This window comes from Mobula birostris, chromosome 13, assembly GCF_030028105.1.
Source record: "Mobula birostris isolate sMobBir1 chromosome 13, sMobBir1.hap1, whole genome shotgun sequence".
NCBI classification, from domain to species: domain Eukaryota; kingdom Metazoa; phylum Chordata; class Chondrichthyes; order Myliobatiformes; family Myliobatidae; genus Mobula; species Mobula birostris.
In genome coordinates this window covers 75518481-75544976 of record NC_092382.1, presented here as the reverse complement: position 1 = coordinate 75544976, position 26496 = coordinate 75518481, and the positions used below count along the sequence as shown (strand labels likewise).

Sequence of the window (26496 nt, the reverse complement as noted above, 5' to 3'; positions counted from 1 at the left end):
GCAGCCAGCCAGAAATGGATCCCTTTATTCCCACTCTTTGTTTTCTGCCGACCAGCCAATGCTCCATCCATACTAGTAACTTCCCTGTAATTCCATGGGCTCTTACCTTGCTAAGCAGCCTCATGTGCGGCACCTTGTCATAGGCCTTCTGAAAATCCAAGTACACCATTTCTACTGCATCTCCTTTCTATATCCTGCTTGTAATTTCTTCAAAGAATTGCAGTGGGCTTGTCAGGCAGGATCTTCCTTTCAGGTAACCATGCTGGTAACCATGCTGGAAACCATGCCTGTCTTGTCATGTGCCTCCAGTACGCCGTAATCTCATCCCTAACAATCGATTCTAACAACTTCCCAACCACTGATATCAGGCTAACAGGTCTACAGTTTCCTTTCTGCTGCCTCCCACCCTTGTTAAGTAGCGGAGTAGCATTTGCAATTTTCCAGTCATCCGGTACAATGCCAGAATCTATCGATTCTTGACAGATCATCGTTAACGCCACCGCAATCGCTGGAGCTACTTTCTTCAGAACCCGTGGGTGCATTCCATCAGGTCCAGGAGATTTATCCACTCGCAGACCATTAAGCCTCCTGAGTACCGTCTCCGTCGTAAATTTCGCTGCACGAACCTCACTTCCCTGACACTCTTGAATGTCCGGTGTGTTGCTGACGTCCCGGTGAATTAATCTGAGCTCATTAATCCGGTCAAAACCGAATACAGTAAATGCTGGGAGAGCGGGGGCGGGGGGGGGGGTGGGAGTTGTGGAGAAGCGTGTCGACTGACAAACCCATCTTTTTGTTTATGATTATCAAGTGGAAGTAATATTTACTCCGGAGTGTACATTTACCCACGAAAACAATAACGGACTCAAAGAGATCCGAATCGGGAGACCCAGTACAAGGTAGGTTACTGAGAAATATATATTTCAGTCACAAAACGAGAAATTTGAGAATGTTGGAAATCAAGAGCAACACACACAAAACTGAGCAGGTCAAGCAGCATCTCGGGAGATGAATAGGAAATCGACGTCCAAATGAAACGTCTCGGATCTGAAACGTCGACCGTAATATTCCTCTCCATAGAAGCTGCCTTATCCGCTCAAATCTTCCAGAAGTTTGTGTGTGCTGCTCTCTAACTTTCGGTGAAGGTATTCCTATGAAATACAGTCATCTCACAGTTGCACGCAACTGTTCAATAAACTTCAGATATTGCCGTATTGTTGTCCGGATAATTAAGAAATCACGTGGCCTTAGATGTATTATTTCTCTGTTCGGTTGTCTATGATGAGAGTCTCCCTTCATTGTCTGCGAGCTGCAAGGAGAGTTATTCACACTACGCAACACCACCACAACCGTAACAAGTCCGCACGGCCCCCCTATCCCTAGACCGCGTGTCGTCCCGATCCCCAGGTCAGTGATTTTATCAAGGTCCGGTGACTGCCACTCGGCAGTCAAAGTGTCATCTCGGGTGCAGACGCAATGAAGCGAGATAAGGGACGTATCGAGGTTATGCTCCATGCTGTTAGTTTCGTACTCTATCTAATAAAACATTGAAGATTGTCGCATTAGGGAAATCGAATGGTATTCCAATAGTCTTGCTTAATTTTGCAGGATTTTTTTTACAGTCAATTGATGAAATTCTTATCCATTAAATAATTAAAATAAATCTTCGGTGAGGGAAATGTGAAACGCAAACAGAGTATACTGGAAGTGTTCAGTAGATTGGGGAACAGCTGTGGACTGGCTCAATTCTGATTATGGTCCCTCGACCTGAAAAAAAGTATTACACCGTCTGTCTTGTTGAATAATTCCAGCATTTAAAATTATTTTGAAGATTTTTTGTAAAACTTGCTGTATTGGATGTAACGATCCAGTGGTAACCAGTTGATAGGCTCCAATAAATCTTGACAGAAATTTAGGCGCTGAAGACCTGCCAGTGAAAATATAGTGGTTTAAGGCAAGACGTCGTGATGCTGTACGCGGGACTGGCTTTCCACATTGCCTGAAACAAGATATGTAGTCTTGCCAGTGACGTCAATACTTCGTAATTTAAAAAAAAATGGAAGGAGACTCTGAGAATCAGGTGTGATGGAGAAATGTGTACAATTTGGCGAAGTGAGGAATAGATGTGCCAAGGACAGCAGAAGTGTTTGAGCACTCGCTGCTGTACCAGATGTCCTTTGATCACCATAGCGCCACTAGTGGTCGGAGGGCACAAGCTGTATGTGTTTCCTGCTCAGGACCTCCAACCTGCATTGCCATTCTGTTGACTTGACAAGCCAGTGTGACATCTCACTCTTGCTCATGTCACGGGATTGCCTGGAAAAGCACGGGCATCTCATCCAGTAATCCGGCCATAAAGTATCTTCCAGAAGTTCTCTGGGTGTGTGCAGAAGGATCAAGCCATATCATGATTTCATTGGAAAGGACTATGTTTTTGGCAGTATGTTGTTCGGTACACATATCAGCTTCCTCCTTTATACCTAAATTAATACTTGACCCTACTCTTGATTTTGTTTCTTGCAGAGAACCAGAATCTGTTAACACCCGTCTTCACAATGGCTGATGGAGCCGGCGAGGGACGAGACTCAGTGGCGTCAACATCAGAAAAACACCCGGGTACGCAGCAAAGTGGCCAGTCGTATATTTGTTATTCGTACTGTATCTGCCAGGTATTTCTCAACTTCCCAGAGAAGATTAAATCTGTCGGCAGCCTGTCTCTTCGATTCTCGCCTTCCATCCAGATTTAGGTCATTCAGAAACATGGAGATGTTTCATTTATTTTCCTCGTGGAAATAGCCTTTCTGAATAACTCGGGTCCTGGCATTGATTCCGGTGGTACCACCCTTCACTCATTGCCATTCGGAAAACAATCAATTTATGCCTAATCTATGTAATTCGACCAACAAATTCGTGTCCGTATCATTACTTTATCCGCAACCCCTCGTGGTTTACGCTTGCCTGATAATCTGTAATGCGTGATTTTACTGAAAATCCTAATATTCTACATTCGCTGGTCTCTCCTTATATATTCTGCTAGTTGCATCCTCAAAAGTATTGCAAGGGGTTCAGCCAGTGTGATTTCTGTTTCACAAAGCATTGCTGAATTTGTTAGGCCTTTTGAATTTTCTCCTGATACAGCTTCTACAATGGCCGAGAATTGTTCACATCACTGATGTCAGGCTAAGCAAAATACTGTTCCTAATCTTCGTTTTAACTTCTACTTTCACAGACCTGTGTAATGTTAACCACCTCAAACCATTCATTCAGCTCAAGAAGTAGGTAAATGCAGGTGGGATTAATGAGAATTGAAATATACTGAAGTCGATCTAAGGTGCAACTGCACGCAATACTCCAAACAAGACCTCACGAACGACTCATACAGCTCCAATTTCTCTACTCAGTAGCTAGGTTAACAAAATTAAATGTTCCAGGACTCTCTTTAATACCCTGTCTCCACGTGACGTCACTATCAATTAATTAAATTCCTTGGAGTTGGATCTATATTTCTCAGTGCCATGTCTTTCGCTGTGTAAGTCCTTCCCTGATTTGTGCTTCAAAATGGTAACACCTGTGTGTGTCTATTTCTGATTGTGTTTGGTAACATGGTGCACCGACCTTAGGTTCTAGATGGAAAGGTGTTGAGCAATAAAGGTTGGATAATGTCTTTAGTTTCCTTCGCTTCGCTCCACAGGTCCGAGCTCAGTAATCACCGAGCTCCTGGCAAACTGGAACGATTTCAAGCTTCTGCAGTTGATTGACTTCTACCGGGACAGGCTGGAGCAGGCGATGGAAGGAGTGGTGCACGGAATGAGCCTGGCGTTAACGTTCGAGAATCAGTTCAGTGAAGAGGAACATCGGGTAAGTGAGCGAGAGAATGGGTTTGAATGTTCACACATCATAGGTGTCCAAAATCTGACTCATCGGATATTAAAGCAGATAAGTGAACAACTGGGAAATAAATACTGAATATACAGTGGCATGCAAAAGTTTGGGCACCCTTGGTCAAAATTTCTGTTACTGTGAATAGTTAAGCGAGTAAAAGATGACCTGATTTCCAAAAGGCATAAAGTTATAGATGACACATTTCTTTAATATTTTAAGTGTTTTTTTTTTTTTTAAATTTCCATCTTTTACAGTTTTAAAATGACAAAAAAGGAAAAGGGCCCGAAGCAAAAGTTTGGGCACCCTGTATGGTCAGTACTCAGTAATACCCCTTTTGGCAAATATCACATAATATAAACGCTTTCTGTAGCCAGCTAAGGGTCTTTGAATTCTTGTTTGGAGGATTTTCGCCCATTCGTCCTTGCAAAAGGCTTCTAGTTTTCTGAGATTCTTGGTCCGTCTTGCGTGCACTGCTCTTCTGAGGTCTATCGACAGATTTTCGATGACATTTAGGTCGGGGGACTGAGAGGGCCATGGCAAAACCTTCAGCTTGCACCTCTTGAGGTAGTCCATTTTGTATTTTTGAGGTGTGTTTAGGATCATTATCCTGTTGTAGAAGACAGACGGTGTGATGTTTGCTTCCAGAAATTTGCTGGCATTTAATCAAATTCATTCTTCCCTCTACCAGTGAAATGTTCCCCGTGCCACTGGCTGCAACACAAGCCCAAAGCATGATCGATCCACCCCCATGCTTAACAGTTGGAGAGGTGTACTTTTCATGAAATTCTGCACCCTTTTTTCTCCAAACATACCTTTGCTCATTGCGGCCAAAAAGTTCTATTTCAACTTCATGTTTCCAAAATGCACTAGGCTTGTTTAAGTGTTCCTTTGCAAACTTCTGACGCTGAATTTTGTGGACGCAGAAAAGGTTTTCTTCTGATGACTCTTCCATGAAGGTCATATTTGTGCAGGTGTCGCTGCACAGTAGAACAGTACACCACCACTCCAGAGTCTGCAAAACTTTCCTCAAGGTCTTTTCCAGTCAAACGGGGTTTTGATTTGTCTTTCTAGCAATCCTACGATCAGTTCTCTTGAAAGCTTTCTTCGTCTTCCAGACCTCAACTTGACCTCCACCGTTCCTGTTAACTGCCATTTCTTAATTACCTCATGAACTGAGGAAACGGCTACCTGAAAACGCTTTGCTATCTTCTTATAGTCTTCTCCTGCTTTGTGGGCATCATTTATTTTAATTTTCAGAGCGCTAGGCAGCTGCTTAGAGGAGCCCATGGCTGCTGATTGTTGGGACAAGGTTTGAGGATTCCGGGTATTTATAAAGCTCTGAAATTTGCATCACCTGGTCTTTCCTAACGATGATTGTGAACAATCCATAGCTCTAACAAGCTAATTAAGGTCTGAGACCTTAGTAAAAGTTATCTGAGAGCTCAAATCTCTTGGGGTGCCCAAACTTTCACATAGTGCTCTTTTCCTTTTTTTTCACTCTAAAAGTGTACAAAACAAAAATAATACACTAATCTTGTTTAAAATGTTGAAAAGAATGTTTCATCTTTAACTTCATGTCTTTTGGAGATCAGTTCATTTTCTACTCACTTAACGATTCACAGTAACAGAAATTTTGACCAGGGGTGCCCAAATTTTGCATGCCCTGTACAATCACAAAATTATAAATCTGCACCAATGACAGAAAAGGGGTGAAAATATCCCCCGGACTGGTGGGTGATTGCTCATTTTCACAGCGAGGGAAGCGGGTAACTGTTGTATAGGCTTAACATAATGGACATTAAATAGAAATATGATACGGTATTTCGGTTTAGGACGATCGCAGAGCGTGACCGTAGGATTTCAGTGAAAACCTGGGCATCACCTGTGGATGTCACAGGAGCTCGACAGTGTTCTCTTTTGGGTGGAGGTGCTTGTGTTATAATTTGTAACTGCAAACTGTGTCTTTCGTGGTACACTACCATGTTGTGATGTTGTGATGTAATCACTGAAGAAACGCCACCAGAAAAGAAAATGGAAATACAGTGGGTGCCAGTCGCCATCATGTTGGATACTGGCAGACTGAGATTAATCGCATCATCTTTTCTGTAACTTCTCTGAGACTGAACACGTGCTATAAAAAAAGCTTCTTGACTTCTTTGTTCATCTGCTTTATGATAAATCATATTTTATGATTTCTTATTGACACTGTCAAATCTGATGAGGAATTATTTATGGGTTGGAATCATTGTAACAAAGTGGTCACAGACCAGCCAGGATCTCATTGACTGGTGGGCCAGGTTCACGGTGAATGCCCCTCTCTGTTCTCTGCTCTGAATGTACAGCCCATCTCCAGAGAGGATCGGCATCCGGCCGTGTGATCCCGATAAAGGGTACATCGCTTACTTCGCATTCTCTGTGAATCTGGCAGTCCCCAATATGTTCATTTCTGCACCTCACAGAAAATCTCTGATCTCGCTGATAAGGGAGAGTTGGTGGATGGTTCTAAACTCCTCTTGAGCCTGGTGATTGAGAGAGGCTCCCGCGCCCGGAGGGTGATGTGGGAATCGTTTGTGAAAATGCGGAATGGCGTCCCAAAGTTGGACAAAATACTTAAAGAAATACAGGAATATGGTGAGATAATAGTAGAGATTAATGTCAATTCGGATTCAAACAATGCACACTTTATAATTCAACACATCTGATTTCACCAAACTGTTTAAAATTAAACAGGTTGTGCACCGTACGAGCGATCAGACCCCGCTCAAGGTTTACGGGAGATCCCCAGTGAGCTGAAAGGTAGGTGAAGAAAATGCTGTTTCCACCAACCGCTGACACTTGCGCAGAACGGTCATGTTGATGAGTCACGGGGGTTTGACCAGGTAAATGTCGTCACTGTGACACAGTACATACTAAGGCACATAGAAACATCGTCTCCTGGAGGAAGAGTTTTCAGAGGACATAATGAGGAACGAGGCTGAGAGTCGGGACTTGAGGAAAGGGGTGACTCCTCTCTGGTGCCTGGAACTACAGCTGCTTCCACCGGGGTCAGAGCATACGAAGGAGCAATCCGGTGGAGGGGAAATCTGGGAAACCTCTACACCCCAAAAGGTCGAAACCTCACCCTACCTGCCTCTCTCCCCCTTCCCCACTGCCGAACATCCCTCATCCTAATTCATTTCTCTAAACTCCGTCAGTCCCCGCAGATAATCAGTTCTTCGAGTTGGACATCGATTGAAGTTCTAGTCACAGAATACCAGCAACAGCTTCCCTTTAAACAGAAAACCAGGTCATATTCCAACTAACCTGTCCAATCCCAAAAAAGCAACTGTAACCCAGTCTGTTTATATCTGCACTCTCTTAATGCAAACAGTGGGAAGTCCATCAGGAGACAGTGGAGGTGAGGGGAGGGTGGGGGGGCAGTGAGGGTTGAAAAATCTACAGAACTGAAATTCATGTCTGCCTGTGGTGTGTGATGGAAACTGTGGACGGGTAAGAGCTGTCAATTAGGTCAGAGAAACCCAGTGTTGTGTTAATGCGGCGAGGAAACTGAGAAGAACTGAAGAAATCGATAAAAAAAATGTTGAGATAAATTACATGCTCCAGACTGATGAGAAGCTCACTTCATCCATAAGCACATTGTGCCTGTGAAAATGGAGCCCTGGGCAGTGCAAGTGCTCAGAGTCTGAAAAGCTTCATATTCACAGACAGTGTTGTATCATCCAACTGCACATCTAACAGAGGAGAGGGCGAAGGAAAGACAGATATTGCAACAGTTATTAATCTTACAGTAGCCAATGTTGTATCTCAGTATTCGAAAGTCTTCATCAGAAACATGAGGAATCCCTGCCAGTGTCCTGGTTCAGCGTCTCTCATTTCCAAGAACAAATTCCAAATATGTTATTGTTCTTATAGGACCTGAGATAGGCTAATTAGGAACTTTAGAAAGACCTCTCAGTCTCTGTCACTTCCGTAATTATTGTTTCGGTCCATATTCTGCCACCAAAACCCCTCAGTTTCCTTGCACCACTGACTTAGTATATCTCTACAAATTGCCTGCAAAATTATTCTTCAATGTTCTTCATGCTGCTTGCCAAGGGAACAGATACAGCTGTAGAATTCTCACACTGACTTAGAAATATAGATATGTAGAAAACCTACAACACAATGCAGGCCCATCGGCCCTCAATGCTGCGCCTAACATTGAGTAATGTCAGTTACTTCAGAAATTACCTATGTTTACGCATAGCCCTCTATTTTTCGAAGCTCTATGTACCTATCCAGGAGTCTCTTAAAAGACGCTATCGTACCCATTCCCACCACCGGCAGACCATTCCAAACACTGACCACTCTCTGCGTAAAAAACTTACCCCTGACATCTCCTTTTTACCTACTTCCAAGCACCTTAAAACTATGTCCTCTCATGCTAGCCATTTCAGCCCTGGGAAAAAGCCTCTGACTATCCACACGATCAGTGCCTCTCATTATTTTGTACACCTCTGTCACGTCACTTCTCATCCTCCAGAGAGAAAAGGCCGAGTTCACTCAACCTCTTCTCAAAATGCATGCTCCCTAATCCAGGCAACATCCTTGTAAATCCCCTCTGCACCCTTTCTATATTTTCCATATTCTTCCTGTACTGAGGTGACCAGAACCGAGCACAGTATTCCAGGTGGGGTCTGACCAGAGTCCTATGTAGCCGTAACATTACATCTCGATTCTTAAACTCAGTCCCACGGTTGATGAAGGCCAATGCACCGTATACCTTCTTAATTACAGAGTCAACCTGCGCAGCAGCTTTGAGTGTACTGTGGACTCGGACCCCATGATCCCTCCGATCCTCCACACTGCCAAAAGGCTTACCATTGATATTATATTTTGCCATCATATTTGACCTACCAATATAAACCACCTCACGCTTATCTGGGTTAAACTCCATCTGCCATCTCTCCGCCCAATTTTGCATCCTATCGATGTCCCGCTGTAACCTCTGACAGCCCTCCACACTATCCACAACTCTCCCAAGCTTTGTGTCATCAGCAAATGTATTAATCCATTACTCCACTTCCTCATCCAGGTCAATGATAAAAATCACGAAGTGAAAGGGACCTCGAACAGATCCCTGAGTCATCGACCTCCATGCAGAATATGAACCACCTACAACCACACTTTGCCTTCTGTGGGCAAGCCAGTTCTACATCCACAAAGCAATGTCCCCTTGGATCGTATGACTTCGTACTTTCTCAATAAGCCTTGCATCGGGTACCATGCCAAATGCCTTGCTAAAATCCATTATACTGTACATCTACTGCTCTACCTCATCAATGTGTTTAGTCACATCCTCAAAAAAAATCAATCAGGCTCGTAAGGCACGACATGCCTTTGATAAAACAATGCTCACTATTCCTAATCATATTATGCCTCTCTGAATGTTCATAAATCCTGCCTCTCAGTGTCTTTTCCATCGGTCTACCAATTCCTGAAGTAAGATTCACTGGTCTATAATTTCCAGTGCAATCTCTACTCCCTTTCTTGAATAAGGGAACAACATCTACAAACCTACAACCCACTGGAACCTCTCCTGTCCCGATTGATGATGCGTTGATAGTTGCCAGAGGCTCATCAATCTGCTCCGTCGCCTCCCGTAGTAACCTGGGGTGCACCTCGTCTGGTCCCGGAGACTTATCCAAAAGCTCCAGCACGTCCTCTTTCTTCATGTCTGTATGCTCGCCAAGATCCTTTTCCGTAGTGAATACTGAAGCAAAGTACTTACTAGGAGCCTCTGCTATCTCTTCCGGTTCCATACTCAGTTTTCCACTGTCACACTTGATTGGTCCTATTCTCTCTTATCATCTTGCTGTTCACATACTTGTAGAATGCCTTGGGTGGTTTCCTTAATCTTTCCCGCCAAGGCCTTCTCATGGCCCCTTCTGGCTCTCCTAATTTCATCCTTAAGCGCCTTCCTGCTAGCCTTATAATCTTCTAGGTCTCTAGCATTGCCTAGATTTTTGAACCTTTCGTAAGCTTTTCTTTTCTTCTTGACGAGATTTTCAACAGCTTTTGTACACCACGGTTCCTGTACCCTGCGCACCTATGCAGAATGCCACGCAAATATCCCCTGAACGTTTGCCACATTTCTGCCATACATTTCCCTGAGAACATCTGTTCCCAATTTATGATTCCAAGTTCCTGCCCAATTACTTCATATTTCTCCTCACTCCTAACTTGTCTGTTCCTACCCCGCTCTAATGCTATGGTAAAGGAGACAGAATTGTGATAACTATCTCCAAAATACTATTCCACTGAGAGATCTGACACTTGACCAGGTTCATTTCCCAATACCAGATCAAGTACAGCTTCTCCTCTTGTAGGCTTATCTACATATTATATCAGGAAACCTTCCTGAATACACCTAGCAAACTCCACCTCATCTGAAGCCCTTGCTCTAGGGTGATTGCAATCAATATTTTGGAAATTAAAACCTCCCGCCACGCCAACCCGGTTATTCTTGCATCTTTCCAGAATCTGTCTCCCCAGCTGCTGCTCGATGTCCATGTTACTATTGGGTGGTCGATAAAAAAACGCCCAGTAGAGTTATTGACCTCTTCCTGTTTATAACTTCCACCCACAGAGACTCAGTATGCAATCCCTCCATAACTTCCTCCTTTCCTGCAACCGTGACATTATCTCTGATCAGCAGTGCCACGCCCACCCCTTTTGTCTTCCTCCCTGTTCTTTCTGAAACACCTAAATCCTGGCACTCTAGGTAACCACTTCTGAACATGCAATAGATACTCCCCTGGATCTTTGAAGAACAACTTCTCTACTAGTTTGCCATTCTCTAATGTAACTGTTTATACAATCCATGCTTTCCTACGTTCCCTGTCTCACTCGAATACGTTGAATGAATGGCTACTGAGAAAACATGCCTGCATCGTTTAGCGCCAGATCACCGCTGTTTTCCTCAGAACTCTCAACTCTCTAAGAAGATGATATAAACAGTATTTGCTGGCCCCAGATACATGGTGAAGACTAAAATGTCATTTTCAAGATCCGTTACACAATAAACCCCTATGTAGAGTATACCTGTTATTTGGAAACCCCACACACCCCTGGCAGGATCCTAATGCGCTGTGAAACTTTGCACATCTCTGGCAGGGTACTGACACACCGCTAGACACCACACACCCCTGGCAGGGGCTGACACGCTGCGAGACTCCACAAGCCTGTTGCCGTCTACCTACACGCTGCGAGATGCCACACACTCCTGCAAGAGCCGTCACACAATGTGAAACCCTTTAACTACTTTACAAGGCTCCGGAACACTCTGAGGTCCCGCACACTCCTGTCAGGATCCTGACATACCGTGAGGTTTCACATTCTTCAGGTGTACTTTCACTGCAAGTAACTTTCCCACACCTCATCCAGACCAGGTCCTACATTGACATCGGCTATCCCTTATTTCAGGACGGGCTCGGGTTTCAGTGGGAGAGGTTTCGGGAACAATGAACACAACTCAAGTTCTGAGATGGTTATGAATAAAGAGAGGTCTGCAGCTTAGGTGATACACAGGGTGGGGATGTTAAATTGGGGAAGGCAGATTAAATGGTAGAAGTCAGGTGAGGAGCAACTGTTACAGGGCAAATCTCCGTCTGGTGAGAGTCGATATATATCAGCTGATCAGAATTTCGAACCGGCATGTTGCAAAGAGGATTAGAGCATAGTTTGTCACCGTCCCGTGACGGTGATGGGAAATGTTGTGAATTTAGTCTGCAAATGAAATATATGGTTTCTGAAGCTGAGGTGAGACAATGAGTAATGGAGAGGGAAGAAGAGTCTCAAAGAGTCCAGTGGGGTATCGTCGTGGCTATCCCTCGAGGTCGAGGATGATGGTCTTCATTCTGAAGAAGAGGTCCCCAGAGCGAAGACGCCTGTGCGTGAATTTGTTTAACGAATACTTGATGTTGCACTCCAAGAAGCACACAATACTTCACAAATCAACCAACTGATTCCAATGGCATGGAAACCACGACGATTGGAGCTGGTGGATTTGTTGCAGCCTTCATCCGCCTTCACAGCCGTTGAGTGGGGTATAGATCAGTTGCAGAGGCGAGTGGGCAAATAGCAGATGGAGTTTAATCCAGAAAAGTGTGAAGGTATGGGGGATGTTTAAAGTAGCTGGCAGACGCTAACATCATTGAGGTGCAGAGGGAGTTTGTTGTCAATGTCCGTAGCTCGCTAGGTGTGACAACACAGGTAAATGAAGAAGATACGATCACATAGTTCACTTCATTGTACGGAGCACTAAGTCTATCGAAGCTTTAGGTTACAGATGTATAAAACTTTGGTTTGGCTGCACTTGGAGAATTGGTTCAATTCTGTCGGTCCATTACAGGAAGGATCTGGAGAACTCGGAGAAGAGAGGTTTACCAGATGCTACCGGGATTGGAAATGATCCTGCTTTTCAAAATTTTAGTTCAATTTGAATAATAGATCTGTAGCATCCACTCTCTCCCTTTCTCCAGAGCAGTGGTGTGCCTTGGGGATCGGTTTTGGGATCCCTACTGTTCGTGATTTTTATAAATGATCTGGATGAGGAAGTGGAGGGATGGTTTAGTAAATCTGCTGACGACACGAAGTTTGAGGGTGTAGTGAATAGTGTGAAGGGCTGTCAGAGATTACAACGAGACATTGATGGGATGCAAAACTGGGCTGAGAAGTGGCAAATAGAGTTTAACCCAGATAAGTGTGAGATGGTTTATTTTGTTAGGGCAAATATGATGGCAGAATATAGCATTAATGGTAAGATTCTTGGAAGTGTGGAGGATCAGAGGGATCTTGGGGTCCGAGTTCATAGGACACTCAAAGCTGCAATGTAAGTTGACTCTGTGGTTAAGAAGGCATATGGTGCATTGGCCTTCATCAGTCGTGGGATTGATTTTAAGAACCAAGATGTAATATTACAGCTATACAAGACAGTGGTAAGAGTCCACTTGGAGTACTGTACTCAATTCTGGTCGCCTCAGTACAGGAAGGACGTGGAAACCATAGAAAAGGTGCAGAGGAGATTTACAAAGATGTTTCCTAGATTGGGTAGAATGCCTTACAGTATGAGTGTGCTCGGACTTGTTTCCTTGGAGCGACGGAGGATGAGAAGTGACCTGATAGAGGTGTACAAGATAATGAGAGGCATTGATCGAGTGGATAGTCAAAAGCTTTTCCCCAGGGCTGAAATGGCTAGCACGAGAGCGCATAGTTTTAAGGCGCTTGGAAGTAGGTACAGAGGAGATGTCAGGGGTAAGTTTTCTTTCGCAGAGAGTGGTGAGTGCGTGGAATGGGCTGCCGGCGACGTTAGTGGAAGCGGAAACGGTAGGGTCTTCTGAGAAACTCCTGGATGGCGACATGGAGCTGAGAAAAGTAGAGGGCTATGGATAAAGCCTAGGTAATTCTAAGGTAGTGACATGTTCGGCACAGAATTGTTGGCTGAAGAGTCTGTATTGTTCTCTAGGTTTTCTATGTCTCTATGTTTTTATTCTCCCTGTCCTGCTGAGTATTTCCCGTGTATACTGTTTAGTGGACATGAGACTGCAGATCTGCAGGCCCGGACATTCTTCTGGATGATCTCGGTGAGTTGTCCAGCATCCGTGGTATAGTAGGGTGAATAAATTATTTATGTTTGATTAGAAACGCTGATTGTCTGAGTCAGCTTTGCGAGACCTTGACAGCTGACCCCCACCACCCCTACAACGTTGCTGATCGACATGCAGTAGGTTTCTTTTGTTTTATTCTGTTACGTACCCCGTAACTGGGTTGCCAAACCAGCAGAAATGGACCACTTAGTTGGAGTCTGGTTTAACAGAAATTAATAAAGTTTTATTAAAGAAATAAGTAACACAGTACTCTAATCGTAAGGATGTAAATGAAACAGGTTAGCAATGATAATACACACGTGTACACAGAACTAGGGTAACAGGAATCAGCCAAGTTCTATCGCAGTCTAGGGGTAAAATGATCAGTCTCAAGTGACGCAGAGTTCAGTTCAGCTTAGTACAGTTTGCAGTAATCGCTGTTGTGCTGTTGGAGAGAGAGAGAGAATGCAAATTTTGATTCAAACAGACCTTTGATGTTCTTCGCAGTTAGCTTTCGGGCGAACCCATTTATGTCTTCTGTGGTCACCGACTGTGATCCCTCCGTTCTGGATACGACCGTTCTTCCGCGGTGAACCCGGCACCCAGGCAAGGGCGGGCACACACACCAGGTTCCCGCCGATCGTTCCTTTTCACCCTGTCAGTCTATGGTCGGTTCCCTCGAACCAGACCTCCAACTTTAACCAACTTGTGGGGGCACACCGCTCTTCCAGGGTCTCATTATCTCGTGATCTCGTGGTGTGTGTCGTGCCTTAGCGAACCTGTTCTTTTTATCCCCCTGCTGGGGTATCGCCTGTCCATTAAACTTCAAACAGTTCAGGTTCAAAGCAATCGATCTGTCAATATCTGAAATGTCTTTCTTTCTCTTTAATCTCGCTCTTCTCTCTTATTAGCATTTTGAATGTTTCTCCATTGTTCCCCTTATCTCTCTCATCAGCATCAATCTTCTGATAACTTGGTTTTTCGTCACAATTCTGATTCACTGCAACCAAATTTACTTTAGTGTATGAACATATTCTGATAAATTAAATTGATACAAGAGCTTTGTGCTGCACTATTTGTTGTTTACTAAATTCTGAGTTGAGGCGTCTAACATTTTGACTCTTTCTCTGTTCCCATGGAAGATGTTCAACAGAAACACAAGGAGACTCTGCGGGCACAAACCGAAACACTGAGCGTGAACACGATCCTGATGACGGAGAAGGTGAATGTTTTCCAGCTGGTTGATCGATACGCTGAGATCACGGTCATTTCTACTATTCGTGATCGGAGACTGGTGGAACACGAGCTGCTGGCGAGAGGCAGAGACCACGAGGAGTGGAGAAAACAACATCTCCGCAGAGAGCTGGAAAAACTCCGGACTGATCAGTTGTTCCAGAGCAGCTTTTCCCAAAGTAAATGCAAATCTGGGAGTTCGGCAGCATTGGCTGGAGTCCCGGGGATAGGGAAAACAACAATGGTGCAAAAGATTGTTTATGACTGGGCCACGGGGAAAATATACCAACAATTCCAGTTTGTCTTCAGTTTCAAATTCAGGGATTTAAACTCCATTAACTGCAGAGTAAACCTGAGGGAACTGATTTTGGATCAGTATCCTTACTTTGGGAATTTCCTGAGAGAGGTTTGGAAAAACCCAGAGGGATTGCTGTTTATATTCGATGGCTTGGATGAATTCAAACATAAAATTGATTTTGCTGACAGTCGGAGAGATACAGAACCTCAGCACAAGTGCCCAGATCCCGAGTGGTGGTGTGAAGTGTCGGATATTGTGTACAGTTTAATCCAGCACAAGCTGCTGCCAGGGTGTTCAGTACTGGTGACCACCCGACCCACTGTGTTACATTTATTAGAAAAGGCAGAAATCAATGTCTGGGCTGAAATCCTGGGATTTGTCGATGAAGAACGGAAGGGATATTTCATGAGGCATTTTGAAGATAAGACGGTAGCAGAAGCTGTTTTCAAACATGTGGAGGAGAACGAGATCCTGTACACCATGAGCTACAATCCCTCCTACTGCTGGATCCTCGCTCTGGCACTGGGACCCTTCTTCGCAAAAAGAGACAGGGACCCCCAGCGAGTTCCCAAGACCATAACCCAACTCTATTCCTACTATATTTACAACATCCTGAAAAACCACGGCCGTGAGATTGAGAACCCCCGTGACGTGTTACTCAGGGTTGGTCAGATGGCCTTCAGAGGTGTGTTTGACAAGAAGATTGTATTTACAAATGGAGATTTAATCAACTACAATCTGAAGCCTTCCCAGTTCTTGTCTGGGTTCTTAATGGAGCTTTTGGAGAGAGAGGATTCTCCCCGATGTGTGGTGTACACATTCCCACACCTCACCATCCAGGAGTTTGTAGCGGCACTCGCACAGTTTATGAATCCACATCCCGGGGATATCCTGAAATTCCTCACTGAAGCCCACAACACAACAGATGGCCGATTTGAGGTGTTTCTCCGTTTTGTTGCTGGCCTCTCCTCTCCAATGACAGCTCGGGGCCTGGAGGAGTTTCTGGGACCATTTCCCCGTCAAACAACCTGCCGGGTGATTGACTGGGTGAGGGAGGAGGTTAAACGCCAGAGTGGAAACACGAGGAGTGAAGCTGGTAAAAGGAGCCTCCTGAACACACTGCACTACCTGTTTGAGTCTCAGAATTGTGGGCTGGCTCAGGCCGCACTGGAATCTGTGGAAACACTTTCATTCAGTAGAATGACACTGACCCCGATTGACTGTGCGGTCCTGTCTCATGTCATCGGACTCTGTGATACAATAAAACATATCGACCTAGTTGGCTGCCACATTCAGTGTGAAGGAATCCAGCGGCTGGTACCTGGGCTGCACAAATGCCAGGAGTTGGGGTAACTTCACTTATTTCTCAGTCTGATCTGTGAAAGTATTTCATTATTTTGTTTTAATGTAAAGGTAAAGCAGATTATGAGTTTTTGTGACAAATTAATAGACAATCGGTCAGTAAATCAAGAACGGGAGTGCCCTATGGTTTCGTGTATAGAGATGTTGGAGACTTCAGATGAGCGAACAATGGCCGTTGGTTTAATGGTAGTAAATCACATGAATGGCCGTGTTTCTCACTGCATGTGACACGTCAATTGACAATGTTCCTTCTCACTGTCACTGACATCGACACCGACACTGACTGCAGCAGGTGTGACGGATCTGCGCACCCTCTTCCCGATGAAGTACAAGAGAGGATCAGAGGAATGTCCCAGTGAGAGGGAGAGAAATACCCGAGATTATCCTTCCCAACCCCTCTCCCCGCGTGTGACTATCACGATCACTCCAACAGTGTGACTTTGTTCACTGCCAGATACCCAACACTCATGTGGGCATCACCTCTTCCAATTGTGGGGTTCAATTCTGACCAACCCTCCCCGTGCGATCTACGTCTGCATCACATCCTGTTGTGGAATCTTGCTTCCCCATCTGCCTTCCTCCTATGGGATCTCTCTTCTTCATCCCCCTTTCCTCCTATGGGATCTCTCTTCCCCATTCCCTTTCCTCCTATGGGATCTGTCTTTGCCATATCCTCTTCGTCTTGTGGGATGGCTCTTTACCTATCTTCCTTCATTGTGGGATCTCGCTTCCCTATCCCACTTCCTCCTCTGGGATCTATCCTCTGCATACATTTTTCCTCCTGTGGGATCTCTCTTCTCCATTCTCCTTCCTCCTGTGGTAATTATCCACTCCATCCCCCTTCCTCCTGTGGCATCTGTCTTCCACATCCCCCTTCCTCCTGTGGGATTTCTTTTCTCCATTTCCCGTCCTCCCATGGAATCCCTCTTCTCCACCCCCCTCGTCCTGTGGGGATATCTCTTTCCCATCTCCCTTCCTTCTGTGGCATCTTTCTTCTCTATTCCCCTTCCTTCCCGTGGTATCTCTATTCCCCATCTCCCTTCCTCCTGTGGGATTACTCTGCCTATCCCTTTTGCCCTGGCGGGCTTTTCTTCCACCATCTCCCATGGACACGTTCTCATCCACAACTCTTCCTCCCTGTGGGACTTTTTCCAGCCCTTCAACGCTGCAGCTTTCTACCATCTCGTCAGGATTTTTTTCCTAACGTCGGGGACTGAGACAGAATATAGAAAGTTTACAGAGTCACACCGACAGGCTAAATTACTAACATTCGGAGCTGGGCAGTGAGGGACATTGACAGTCATGTGAATTGGTCAGTGATTTACTGAAGGGTTTAATGTTTCCTGAAACACCGGGTGAGAGGAATTCCCTCAGAACCACTGTCTGAATCAATTTGTTCATCAATTTGTCTGTTTGTGTTTAGGCTTGGGATGAATAAACTGGGAGATTCAGGAGTGAAACTGCTGTCTGCAGCTCTGAGGAATCGAGAGTGTAAAATACAGACACTATGGTAAGTGTCAGAAAGGGATATTGCGGTTATAGTCACTGGGTATCTGACACTGAACATTAAGGTGATCAGTAATTGTATTACTGATAAACACTGGGAATTTCTACCGTCTCCTGTCTCTCTGTGGCCTTTACCCACACTCTCCCTTTCATCCACAGGCTGAGCAATGTCGGTCTCACAGATTCTGGTGCCAAGCATCTTGCCTCCGCTCTCAGCACAAACCCTTCACTGACGAAGCTGAACCTGAATGAAAATGAACTAGGAGATTCAGGGGTGAAACTGGTGTCTGAGGCTCTGACGAACTCGGAGTGTAAAATGCAGAAACTGTGGTAAGTGTAAGACTGTGGGAGATTGTCTTTACAGTCACTGGGTGTCTGACGCTGAACATTAATGTGATCAGTAATTGTCTAATTGGTCAACATTCGAGATTCATAGCGTCCACTGTCTCTCGGTGTCCTTCACCCTCACTCCCTCATCTCCAGGTTGTACAAGGTCGGTCTCACTGATGCTGGTGTCGATGATCTCGTCTCCGCTCTCAGTGCAACCCAATCACTGGCAGAGCTGGATCTGGGATCAAACTCGCTCACAGACCAATCTGTCCCCGCTCTTCGCCGCCTCATACTGGCCCTCCCGAATCTGGAGCGGATCTGGTGAGTGATTGTGTTCATATTCAATGTCATAAAATATCAGCGGATCCGCCGGGTTTCCGCTTGTGTTTGTCTGTGAATGTTGTTGAAACATTAACCCTAGTCCTCTGTTGCTGACACTGTTGTGTAATTTGTTATTTCCTCTTCACTCTTCCATCTGTTTCAGGCTGTGGGACAATCGGATCAGTTGGACCGGGGAAGAGGAACTGAAGTCTCTGCAGGAACTCAGATCCGGACTGAGTCTGATACTGTGAACATCTGAATGTGTGCACATCCCCACCCACAGTTTGACAGACTCTCCGCCCACCCCCTCCCCCGCGCCTTTAATGGACCGTGACAGATTTAATTCCCAAAGTTTCTGACGGACCCCGTCTCCAGCAGCGCGCTCTGTGACGTCAGAGTCAGTTCCAGAGACGTAATTCCACCTCCGGATCAGCGGAACTGCCTCCGATGTATGTTCAGTCCGGAGAGCGCCCCCAAGTGATGCCCTGGGTAATTACACAGACAGTAAGAGCCCAGAGGCAGTGCTCATGGGACACCAGTCCCGGGATGGGGTAATCCGGGGAGTGAATCCTTTTGCCCACTTTGCTAAGGACGGTACATTCCGCAGTGTGGCCGAAATAATAATGTTAAATTGACAAATACCCACAACCTCAAATTGAAAAACAAACTGTACCTCACATGTCCTTTAGAATTATCCCCATCTGATCTTAAATTCATGGCCCCTTCTACTGGAAATTTCAACCCTGAAGAAAAGATACTGTCTGTCTTGTATATCTGTGCCGCTCATAAACTTAGAAACATCAATCAGATCTACTCTCAGCCTCCTCCGCTCTAGTAAATAAAAACAGTCGCTGTTTGTCTAAACTCCCGTCGTCGCGCATGCTCTCTAATCCAGGTAGCACCCTTGTTAATATTTTCAGCAGCCTCTACAAAGACTCGACATCCTTCCTCTAGTGGGGCCACCAGAGTAAATGCATTACTCTGGGTGCGACCACACTTTGTTAAGCGCTCCACCTTTCTTGTAATACCACGAGCATTTATCTTATTCAGCAGCCTTATGTGCAGCACCTTATCAAATGCCTTCTGAAAATCCAAATAAACAATATCCATTAACTCTCCTTTGTCTGTATTTGCTGTTATTTCCTCAAAAATTGCATCAGGAAAGACAGATTTCCCTCTCAACCACAATCTCCTGTCTTATCACCATATCCTTTCATGCTCTGACTAATCAAGATTCTGTCAACCTCTGCCTTAAATATAACAGATCACCTGTCCTCCTTAGACATCTGTGGCAAAGAATTTCACATATTCTCCACGTTCTGAGTAAACATATTCCTCCTCATTGTTCTAAATTGACTTCCTTCAGCCCCCTCTATTAGGAGGCTGTGTTTTCTGGTCTCAGACCTCTTCCATCCACCTCCATATCATGAGAAACATCCTCTCTACATCCACTCTATCAAAGCCGTTCAATATTCGATAGGTTTCATTGAAGGTCCCAATCATCCTTTTAAATTCCAGTGATTAGCTTCCCAAAGCACCAAAACCTCCTCCTATGACAAGCCTTTCCATTCCGGAATCATTTTTGGGAATCAGTAAATGAAACAGTGTAACTTGGCAAACACCATGCCTGTTCCCTCAAACTCTCAGGGAGACTCTCTCTGTCTGGTTAGAATCACTGAGCACAGCAGTAAGAGTGTAAATAAGTGGAGAGGACTTTGGAGGTCATTCTTGAGTGGGAGATATTAGTGACCAGTGTTGGAGTATTTAAGTTAAGGATAACAGAATGACATGGTGGAATAGTGGTTAGCATAAGCTTTAAGATTGCGTTTCAATTCCGGCCACTGCCCGAAAGGAGCCTGCACACTTTCGCTGTGGGAGCTTCCTCTGGCTGCCCCGGTTTCCTCCCACATTCCAAAGATGCACAGGTAGGGTTACTGAGTTGTGGATATGCTGTGTTGGCACCGAATGCATGGCAACACTTGCGAACTGCCACGGCACCTCTCCAACGCAAACAACGTGTTTCCCTATATGTGTCAATGCACATGTGACAAATACGGCTGCTATAGTCATTGTTTTCTCTGTGGGGGCTAAGGGCACAGGAAATGCATACACTCGCCCGAGTCCCAACTCCCTCTGTCACCTCAGTCTTGTTTGTCACTATTACTCAAAGCTCTCACGTGGCTTCTCACCTGATGTTGTCTCTGTCTCTGATACAGGGAGTCGATCGATCACAGTCTATCAGCTTCCTCTAACACACCGGACATTAGTAAGACTGTGGGCTCTGACAAATTAAACTTTAATGCACAACGAGTGTTGAAGAGCATCCGCGTGATGTACCAAAAAGAGATCAAAAATTGATCACTTCTGGAAGTAAACTTCTTTATATTGAGCCTCAGCAGATGGGCAAGATCTTAAATCAATATTTATCCTGCTTTTTTTTCATTGTAGAGAATGATGCAAAACTTAAAATAGTCAATGCAAATGGTTTTGTGATAGTCTACATCATAGCAGAGGAGGTGCTAAATATCTCAAAATGTATTGAGAAATCTCCAGGCCAACAGCACTGTTGGAATGGAGGGAAATGGGAGAGAACTGGCTGAGATGTATGCATCACTAAAATAGGTGATGTGGAAAACAGTGAACATGGTATCGGGACTTGCAGAGAGATCTTGATCATCTCTTGATGTGATCAAATGAATGGCAGATGGAGTATAATTCAGATTAGTATGTTATTTCATTTCGTCAATAATTGAGAATAGGACTTCCAGGAGGCTGAGGAGGTGATAGATAGGACATAGAGTCACAGGAAAGTATAGCACAGAAACAGGCTGTTCGCCCCATTGAGTCCATGCTGAACCACTTAAAGTGCCCACTGCCATCAACCTGTACTGGGACCATAGCCATCCATACACATACCATCTGTGTACTGATTCGAACTTCTCTTAAACGTTGAATCGGGTTCATATGCACCACTTATGCTGGCAGCTTATTCCACACGCATGCAACCCTCTGAGTGAAGAAAGTTTCCCTCGTGTTCCCCTGGACATTTTCACCACTCACCATTAACCTAAGACCTCAACTGTAATCTCACCCAGCCTCAGTGAAAGAAGCCTGCCGGTATTTATGCTATCTATACCTCTCATAATGCTGTATACCTGTATCAGATCTCCTCTCAATCTTCTACGTCCCAAGGAATAAAGTCCTAACCTAGTCAATCTTTCTTTCTAATTTAGATCCTCCAGATCCAGCAACAGCCCTGTAGATTGTCTCCATACTCTTTCACCCTTGCTTACATCTCTCCTACAGGTCAGGTGATCAAAGTTGCACACAATACTATAAGCCAGGCTTACACAACTTGAACACAACAATACTTTGATTTATGAAGGCCCATCTGCCGTTGTATTCCCAGATTATTTTGCTCTACCACAATCACCAGTGCTCTATTGTTCACTGTGTGAAACCTACCCTTGTGAGGACTTCAGGGTTACATACCTTCTGCCTGATAGTATCTGTGAAAAGATGGCATGGTCTTGATGTTTGATGATAGACGTTGCCTTCTTGAGTAGCACCTCATGTAGAAACTAGTGACAGTGGGGAGGGGTGTGTCTGTAATGTATTGATCTGAGTCATCCACTCTCCACAGCTCCTTACATTCCTGAACATTCATACTGCCTTGTACAACTTTATTTTTGGACCATTCTCTCTCAACTCGAGCAATTGTTGTCCACGAAAATCCCAGCACGTCAGCAGTTTTGGAGATGCTCAGACTGCCCCATGTGGCACCAACAATTATTTCACTGTCATACTCTTTGATCACTTTCTTCCCCATTCTGATGTTTGTTCTGAACCTTTTGACCATGTTTGCAGGCACTTTTGCATTGAGTTGCTGACTCAAAATTTGCTGTTTAAATATTTGCATTAACAAGCAGATGTACAGGTCTACCTAATAAAGTGACAAATGAATATGTGACAAAACAGGACACTACGAGCATATTGTTTGAACAACATTACAAATGTGAAGAATACAATGTACTGTATATTTTTTGTGAATAAATTTTGCATGTCAAGTTTTAGAAAAAAATCTAAACATAGAAAATTCGAGATGAACATATTACAGAGAGATTGAAGTGTTATTGCGAATAAAATAATATCAAGTGAACATGAAGCTGCAGCAAACAATCAGGAAGGTAAAGGACATTTTGTCATCATTGTGAGGGGTTAGAGTTTAGAGGACTACTATTACACAAAGGAGGGTGTGTGACATCACCTGGAATATTATGTCCAGCCTTGGTACCATTATTTAAACAAAAGTAGAGACAAGCATTGAAGGTTGATGAGAAGAGATCCACTCAGCTGAATCCTGGGATGAGGAGGTTGTCCTTCGCTGAGGAGCTAAAAGCTTTAGACCTGTGCAGTTTGGAATTTAGAGTAATGAGGGGTGATCTTACTGAAATTTGGAAGGTCCAGAGGGAGATAATAGTGTAGATGTTGAGAAGTTCCCAGGGGTGGGTATGACTCAAATAAGGTGGATGTGGTAACAAGTTGTGTGGTCATTTATAAGTGATGTACATTGGTATTTCTTCTCACTGTGTTAAATCCAGAATCTTAAACACTGGGGTTATGGAATGAAATGGATCAATCTGTGAAGGAATGGAGATTTGAGAGCTTTGTGGAGCTGGTTCAGGAGAGGAGGTGAGGCCAGGGACAAATCACCCAGATCGATTTGAGAAGTGGGTCAGGGTTGAGGAGCCCAGTGACCCAGTCAAGCTCCTGATCTGTTGTGTGTTCCCGTGTGGAGGTGCGGGTGTCTCATGATGTACTTCAAGAGCAGAGGGACGCAATGGACAGTGTTGCAGAATTTAAATCACAATAATAGTGACAGGGATGGGACAGCAGTGATAACTCAGTGGAGAGTAAGACCCGAGGAAGTCTTCACCCTCCAGGTTTCAGCTCCACCTCTCACCTCAGCCTGGTTTCCATCTGTTGTTCAGTGTTCCCCTGTGGCTCCTCACCAGATGTTGCCTCTGTCACTGACAAGAGTCCATCACTCTCGGTCTGATACCTTCCTGTAATAGACCCGTCATTAGTAAAATCTGACCAGTGGAACTCTGCCCACCTTAGATGCTCAGGTCCATCTCTCACCCTGAGGGAGTTCACTCAGTCTGGCCTCTTGCTAATGAAATACCCTCCCTCTACCTCAGGACCTCCTTTAATTACCATGATGGACAATGTAGAGGGTGCTTTACTCTGTCTGGCCACGGGAATGTGAGATGGGAGAGTGTGGAGGGAGCTTCACTATATATCTAATTGTGGGAGTGTGCGATGGTATTGTGTAGAGGCAGATTCACTGTGTCTGACAGCGATATTGTGTGATGGGACCTGTAGAAACAGCTTCACTGTGTCTGACCCCAGGATTGTGTGATGGGATATTGTGCAGGGAGCTGTTCTCCTTGTCTAATCCCTAGGAGTGCGTGATTGGACATTGCAGAGGGAGCTTCACTGCGTGTCTGTTTCCGGGCGTGTGTGATGGGACCATGTAGAGGTAGGAGTTCCCAAACTGGGTCCAGGTACCCTCAGTTAATAGGAGAGGTCCATGGCAGAGAAAAGCTGGGAACGCAAACACGAGGAAATCTGCAGATGCTGTAATTTCAAGCAACACACAGAAAAGTTGCTGGTGAACGCAGCAGGCGAGACAGCATCTCTAGGAAGAGATACAGTCGACGTTTCGGGCCAAGACGCCTGATATAGGGAGCTTCACTGTCTGAGTGCGGGAGTGTGAACAGAGGGGACTTTACTGTCACTGATGTGGAACCCAGCAGAGGGAGGGAAGACCCGGACACCCACTCACCCACAGAGGGACGGGGAGACAGGGGATCAACATCAATTGCTCTGTCTCCCAGTAAACTCTCCCCTGTCACTGATGTGGAACCCAGCAGAAGGAGGGAAGACCCGGACACCCATTCACCCACAGAAGGACGGGGACAGGGGATCAACATCAATTGCCCTGTCTCCCAGTCACCTCTCCCCTCTGCTGAGCTCCGAGATCTCTCCGTCATTGATCGGGGAGCCCCGCCCACCGCGCGATCATCGCGCTCCGCCCTCCGCCCTCACCGTTAGTTCCTGACCGCGCGAACTCCAATCGCTCTCTAGCATTGGCCCATGGCTCCGCCCACAGCGCGAGTTTTAAACTCGCTCCAGCACTGGTCAATACCCCCGCCCTTAGCGCGAACTCCAATCTCCCTCCACCATTGGTCAATAACCCCGCCTACGGCGCGAATTCCAATCGCACTCTACCATTGGTCAATAACCCCGCCTACGGCACGAGCTCCAATCTCTCTCCACCATTGGTCAGTGGCTCCGTACAAGGCGCGAGCTCCAATCGCTCTCCCCCATTGGTCGAGAATTCCTGTCGGTTGCGCGAGCTCCGCTCTGCGCTTTTCATCCATCTGGAAAACTCCGCTCAGTCTGACCGAGTCCGAGCAGCTTCTGAGGTGAGGGAGTGTCCGGTGTTTAGTGAGGGTCTCGGGGGAGGGAGAGAGTCTGAGGTGAGGGAGTGTCCGGTGTTTAGTGAGGGTCTCGGGGGAGGGAGAGAGTCTGAGGTGAGGGAGTGTCCGGTGTTTAGTGAGGGTCTCGGGGGAGGGAGAGAGTCTGAGGTGAGGGAGTGTCCGGTGTTTAGTGAGGGGCTCGCGGTGAGAGAGAGAGTCTGAGGGGAGGGAGTGTCCGGTGTTTAGTGAGGGTCTCGGGGGAGAAAGAGTCTGAGGTGAGGGAGTGTCTGGTGTTTAGTGAGGGTCTCGGGGGAGAAAGAGTCTGAGGTGAGGGAGTGTCTGGTGTTTAGTGAGGGTCTCGGAGGAGGGAGAGAGTCTGAGCAGAGGGAGTGTCCGGTGTGTAGTGAGGGTCTCGGGGGGAGGGAGAGAGTCTGAGGTGAGGGAGTATCCAGTGTTTAGTGAGGGTCTCGGGGGAGGGAAAGAGTCTGAGGTGAGGGAGTGTCCGGTGTGTAGTGAGCGTCTCGGGGGAGGGAGAGAGTCTGAGGTGAGGGAGTGTCTGGTGTTTAGTGAGGGTCTCGGGGGAGGGAGAGAGTCTGAGGTGAGGGAGTGTCTGGTGTTTAGTGAGGGTCTCGGGGGAGGGAGAGAGTCTGAGGTGAGGGAGTGTCTGGTGTTTAGTGAGGGTCTCTGGGGAGGGAGAGAGTCTGAGGTGAGGGAGTGTCCGGTGTGTAGTGAGGGTCTCGGGGGAGGGAGAGTGTCTGAGGTGAGGGAGTGTCCGGTGTTTAGTGAGGGTCTCGGGGGAGGGAGAGAGTCTGAGGTGAGGGAGTGTCTGGTGTTTAGTGAGGGTCTCTGGGGAGGGAGAGAGTCTGAGGTGAGGGAGTGTCCGGTGTTTAGTGAGGGTCTCGGGGGAGGGAGAGAGTCTGAGGTGAGGGAGTGTCCGGTGTTTAGTGAGGGTCTCGGGGGAGGGAGAGAGTCTGAGGTGAGGGAGTGTCCGGTGTGTAGTGAGGGTCTCGGGGGAGGGAGAGAGTCTGAGGGGAGGGAGTGACCGGTGTGTAGTGAGGGTCTCAGGGGGGAAGCAGAGAGTCTGAGGTGAGGGAGTGTCCGGTGTTTAGTGAGGGTCTCGGGGGAGGGAGAGAGTCTGAGGTGAGGGAGTGTCCGGTGTGTAGTGAGGGTCTCGGGGGAGGGAGAGAGTCTGAGGTGAGGGAGTGTCCGGTGTTTAGTGAGGGTCTCGGGGGAGGGAGAGAGTCTGAGGTGAGGGAGTGTCCGGTGTTTAGTGAGGGTCTCGGGGGAGGGAGAGGGTCTGAGGTGAGGGAGTGTCCGGTGTGTAGTGAGGGTCTCGGGGGGAGGGAGAATGTCTGAGGTGAGGGAGTGTCCGGTGTTTAGTGAGGGTCTCGGAGGATGGAGAGAGTCTGAGGGGAGGGAGTGTCCGGTGTTTAGTGAGGGTCTCGGGGGAGGG

At 46.1% G+C, this 26496-nt stretch overlaps 1 protein-coding gene across 1 annotated transcript; it reads left to right on the top strand.

Moving 5' to 3' along the window:
• Window positions 1–2516: 2516 nt before the first annotated feature.
• LOC140207695 (NACHT, LRR and PYD domains-containing protein 3-like) lies at window positions 2517–18902 on the top strand. The gene is made up of 9 exons (XM_072276249.1): window positions 2517–2616; window positions 3692–3858; window positions 6342–6513; window positions 6613–6678; window positions 14651–16388; window positions 17825–17911; window positions 18067–18237; window positions 18391–18558; window positions 18722–18902. The coding sequence occupies exons 1-9, from the start codon at window positions 2556–2558 to the stop codon at window positions 18807–18809; spliced, it is 2718 nt and encodes a 905-aa protein (XP_072132350.1). The 5' UTR covers window positions 2517–2555; the 3' UTR covers window positions 18810–18902.
• The last annotated feature ends 7594 nt before the right edge of the window (window positions 18903–26496 follow it).

Coding starts and splice junctions, on each gene's coding strand:
- LOC140207695 (XM_072276249.1), top strand. CDS start 2,556: ATGGCTGATGGAGCCGGCGAGGGACGAGACTCAGTGGCGTCAACATCA. Junction 2,617..3,691: donor AACATCAGAAAAACACCCGG/GTACGCAGCAAA, acceptor TTCGCTCCACAG/GTCCGAGCTCAGTAATCACC. Junction 6,514..6,612: donor TAAAGAAATACAGGAATATG/GTGAGATAATAG, acceptor AAAATTAAACAG/GTTGTGCACCGTACGAGCGA.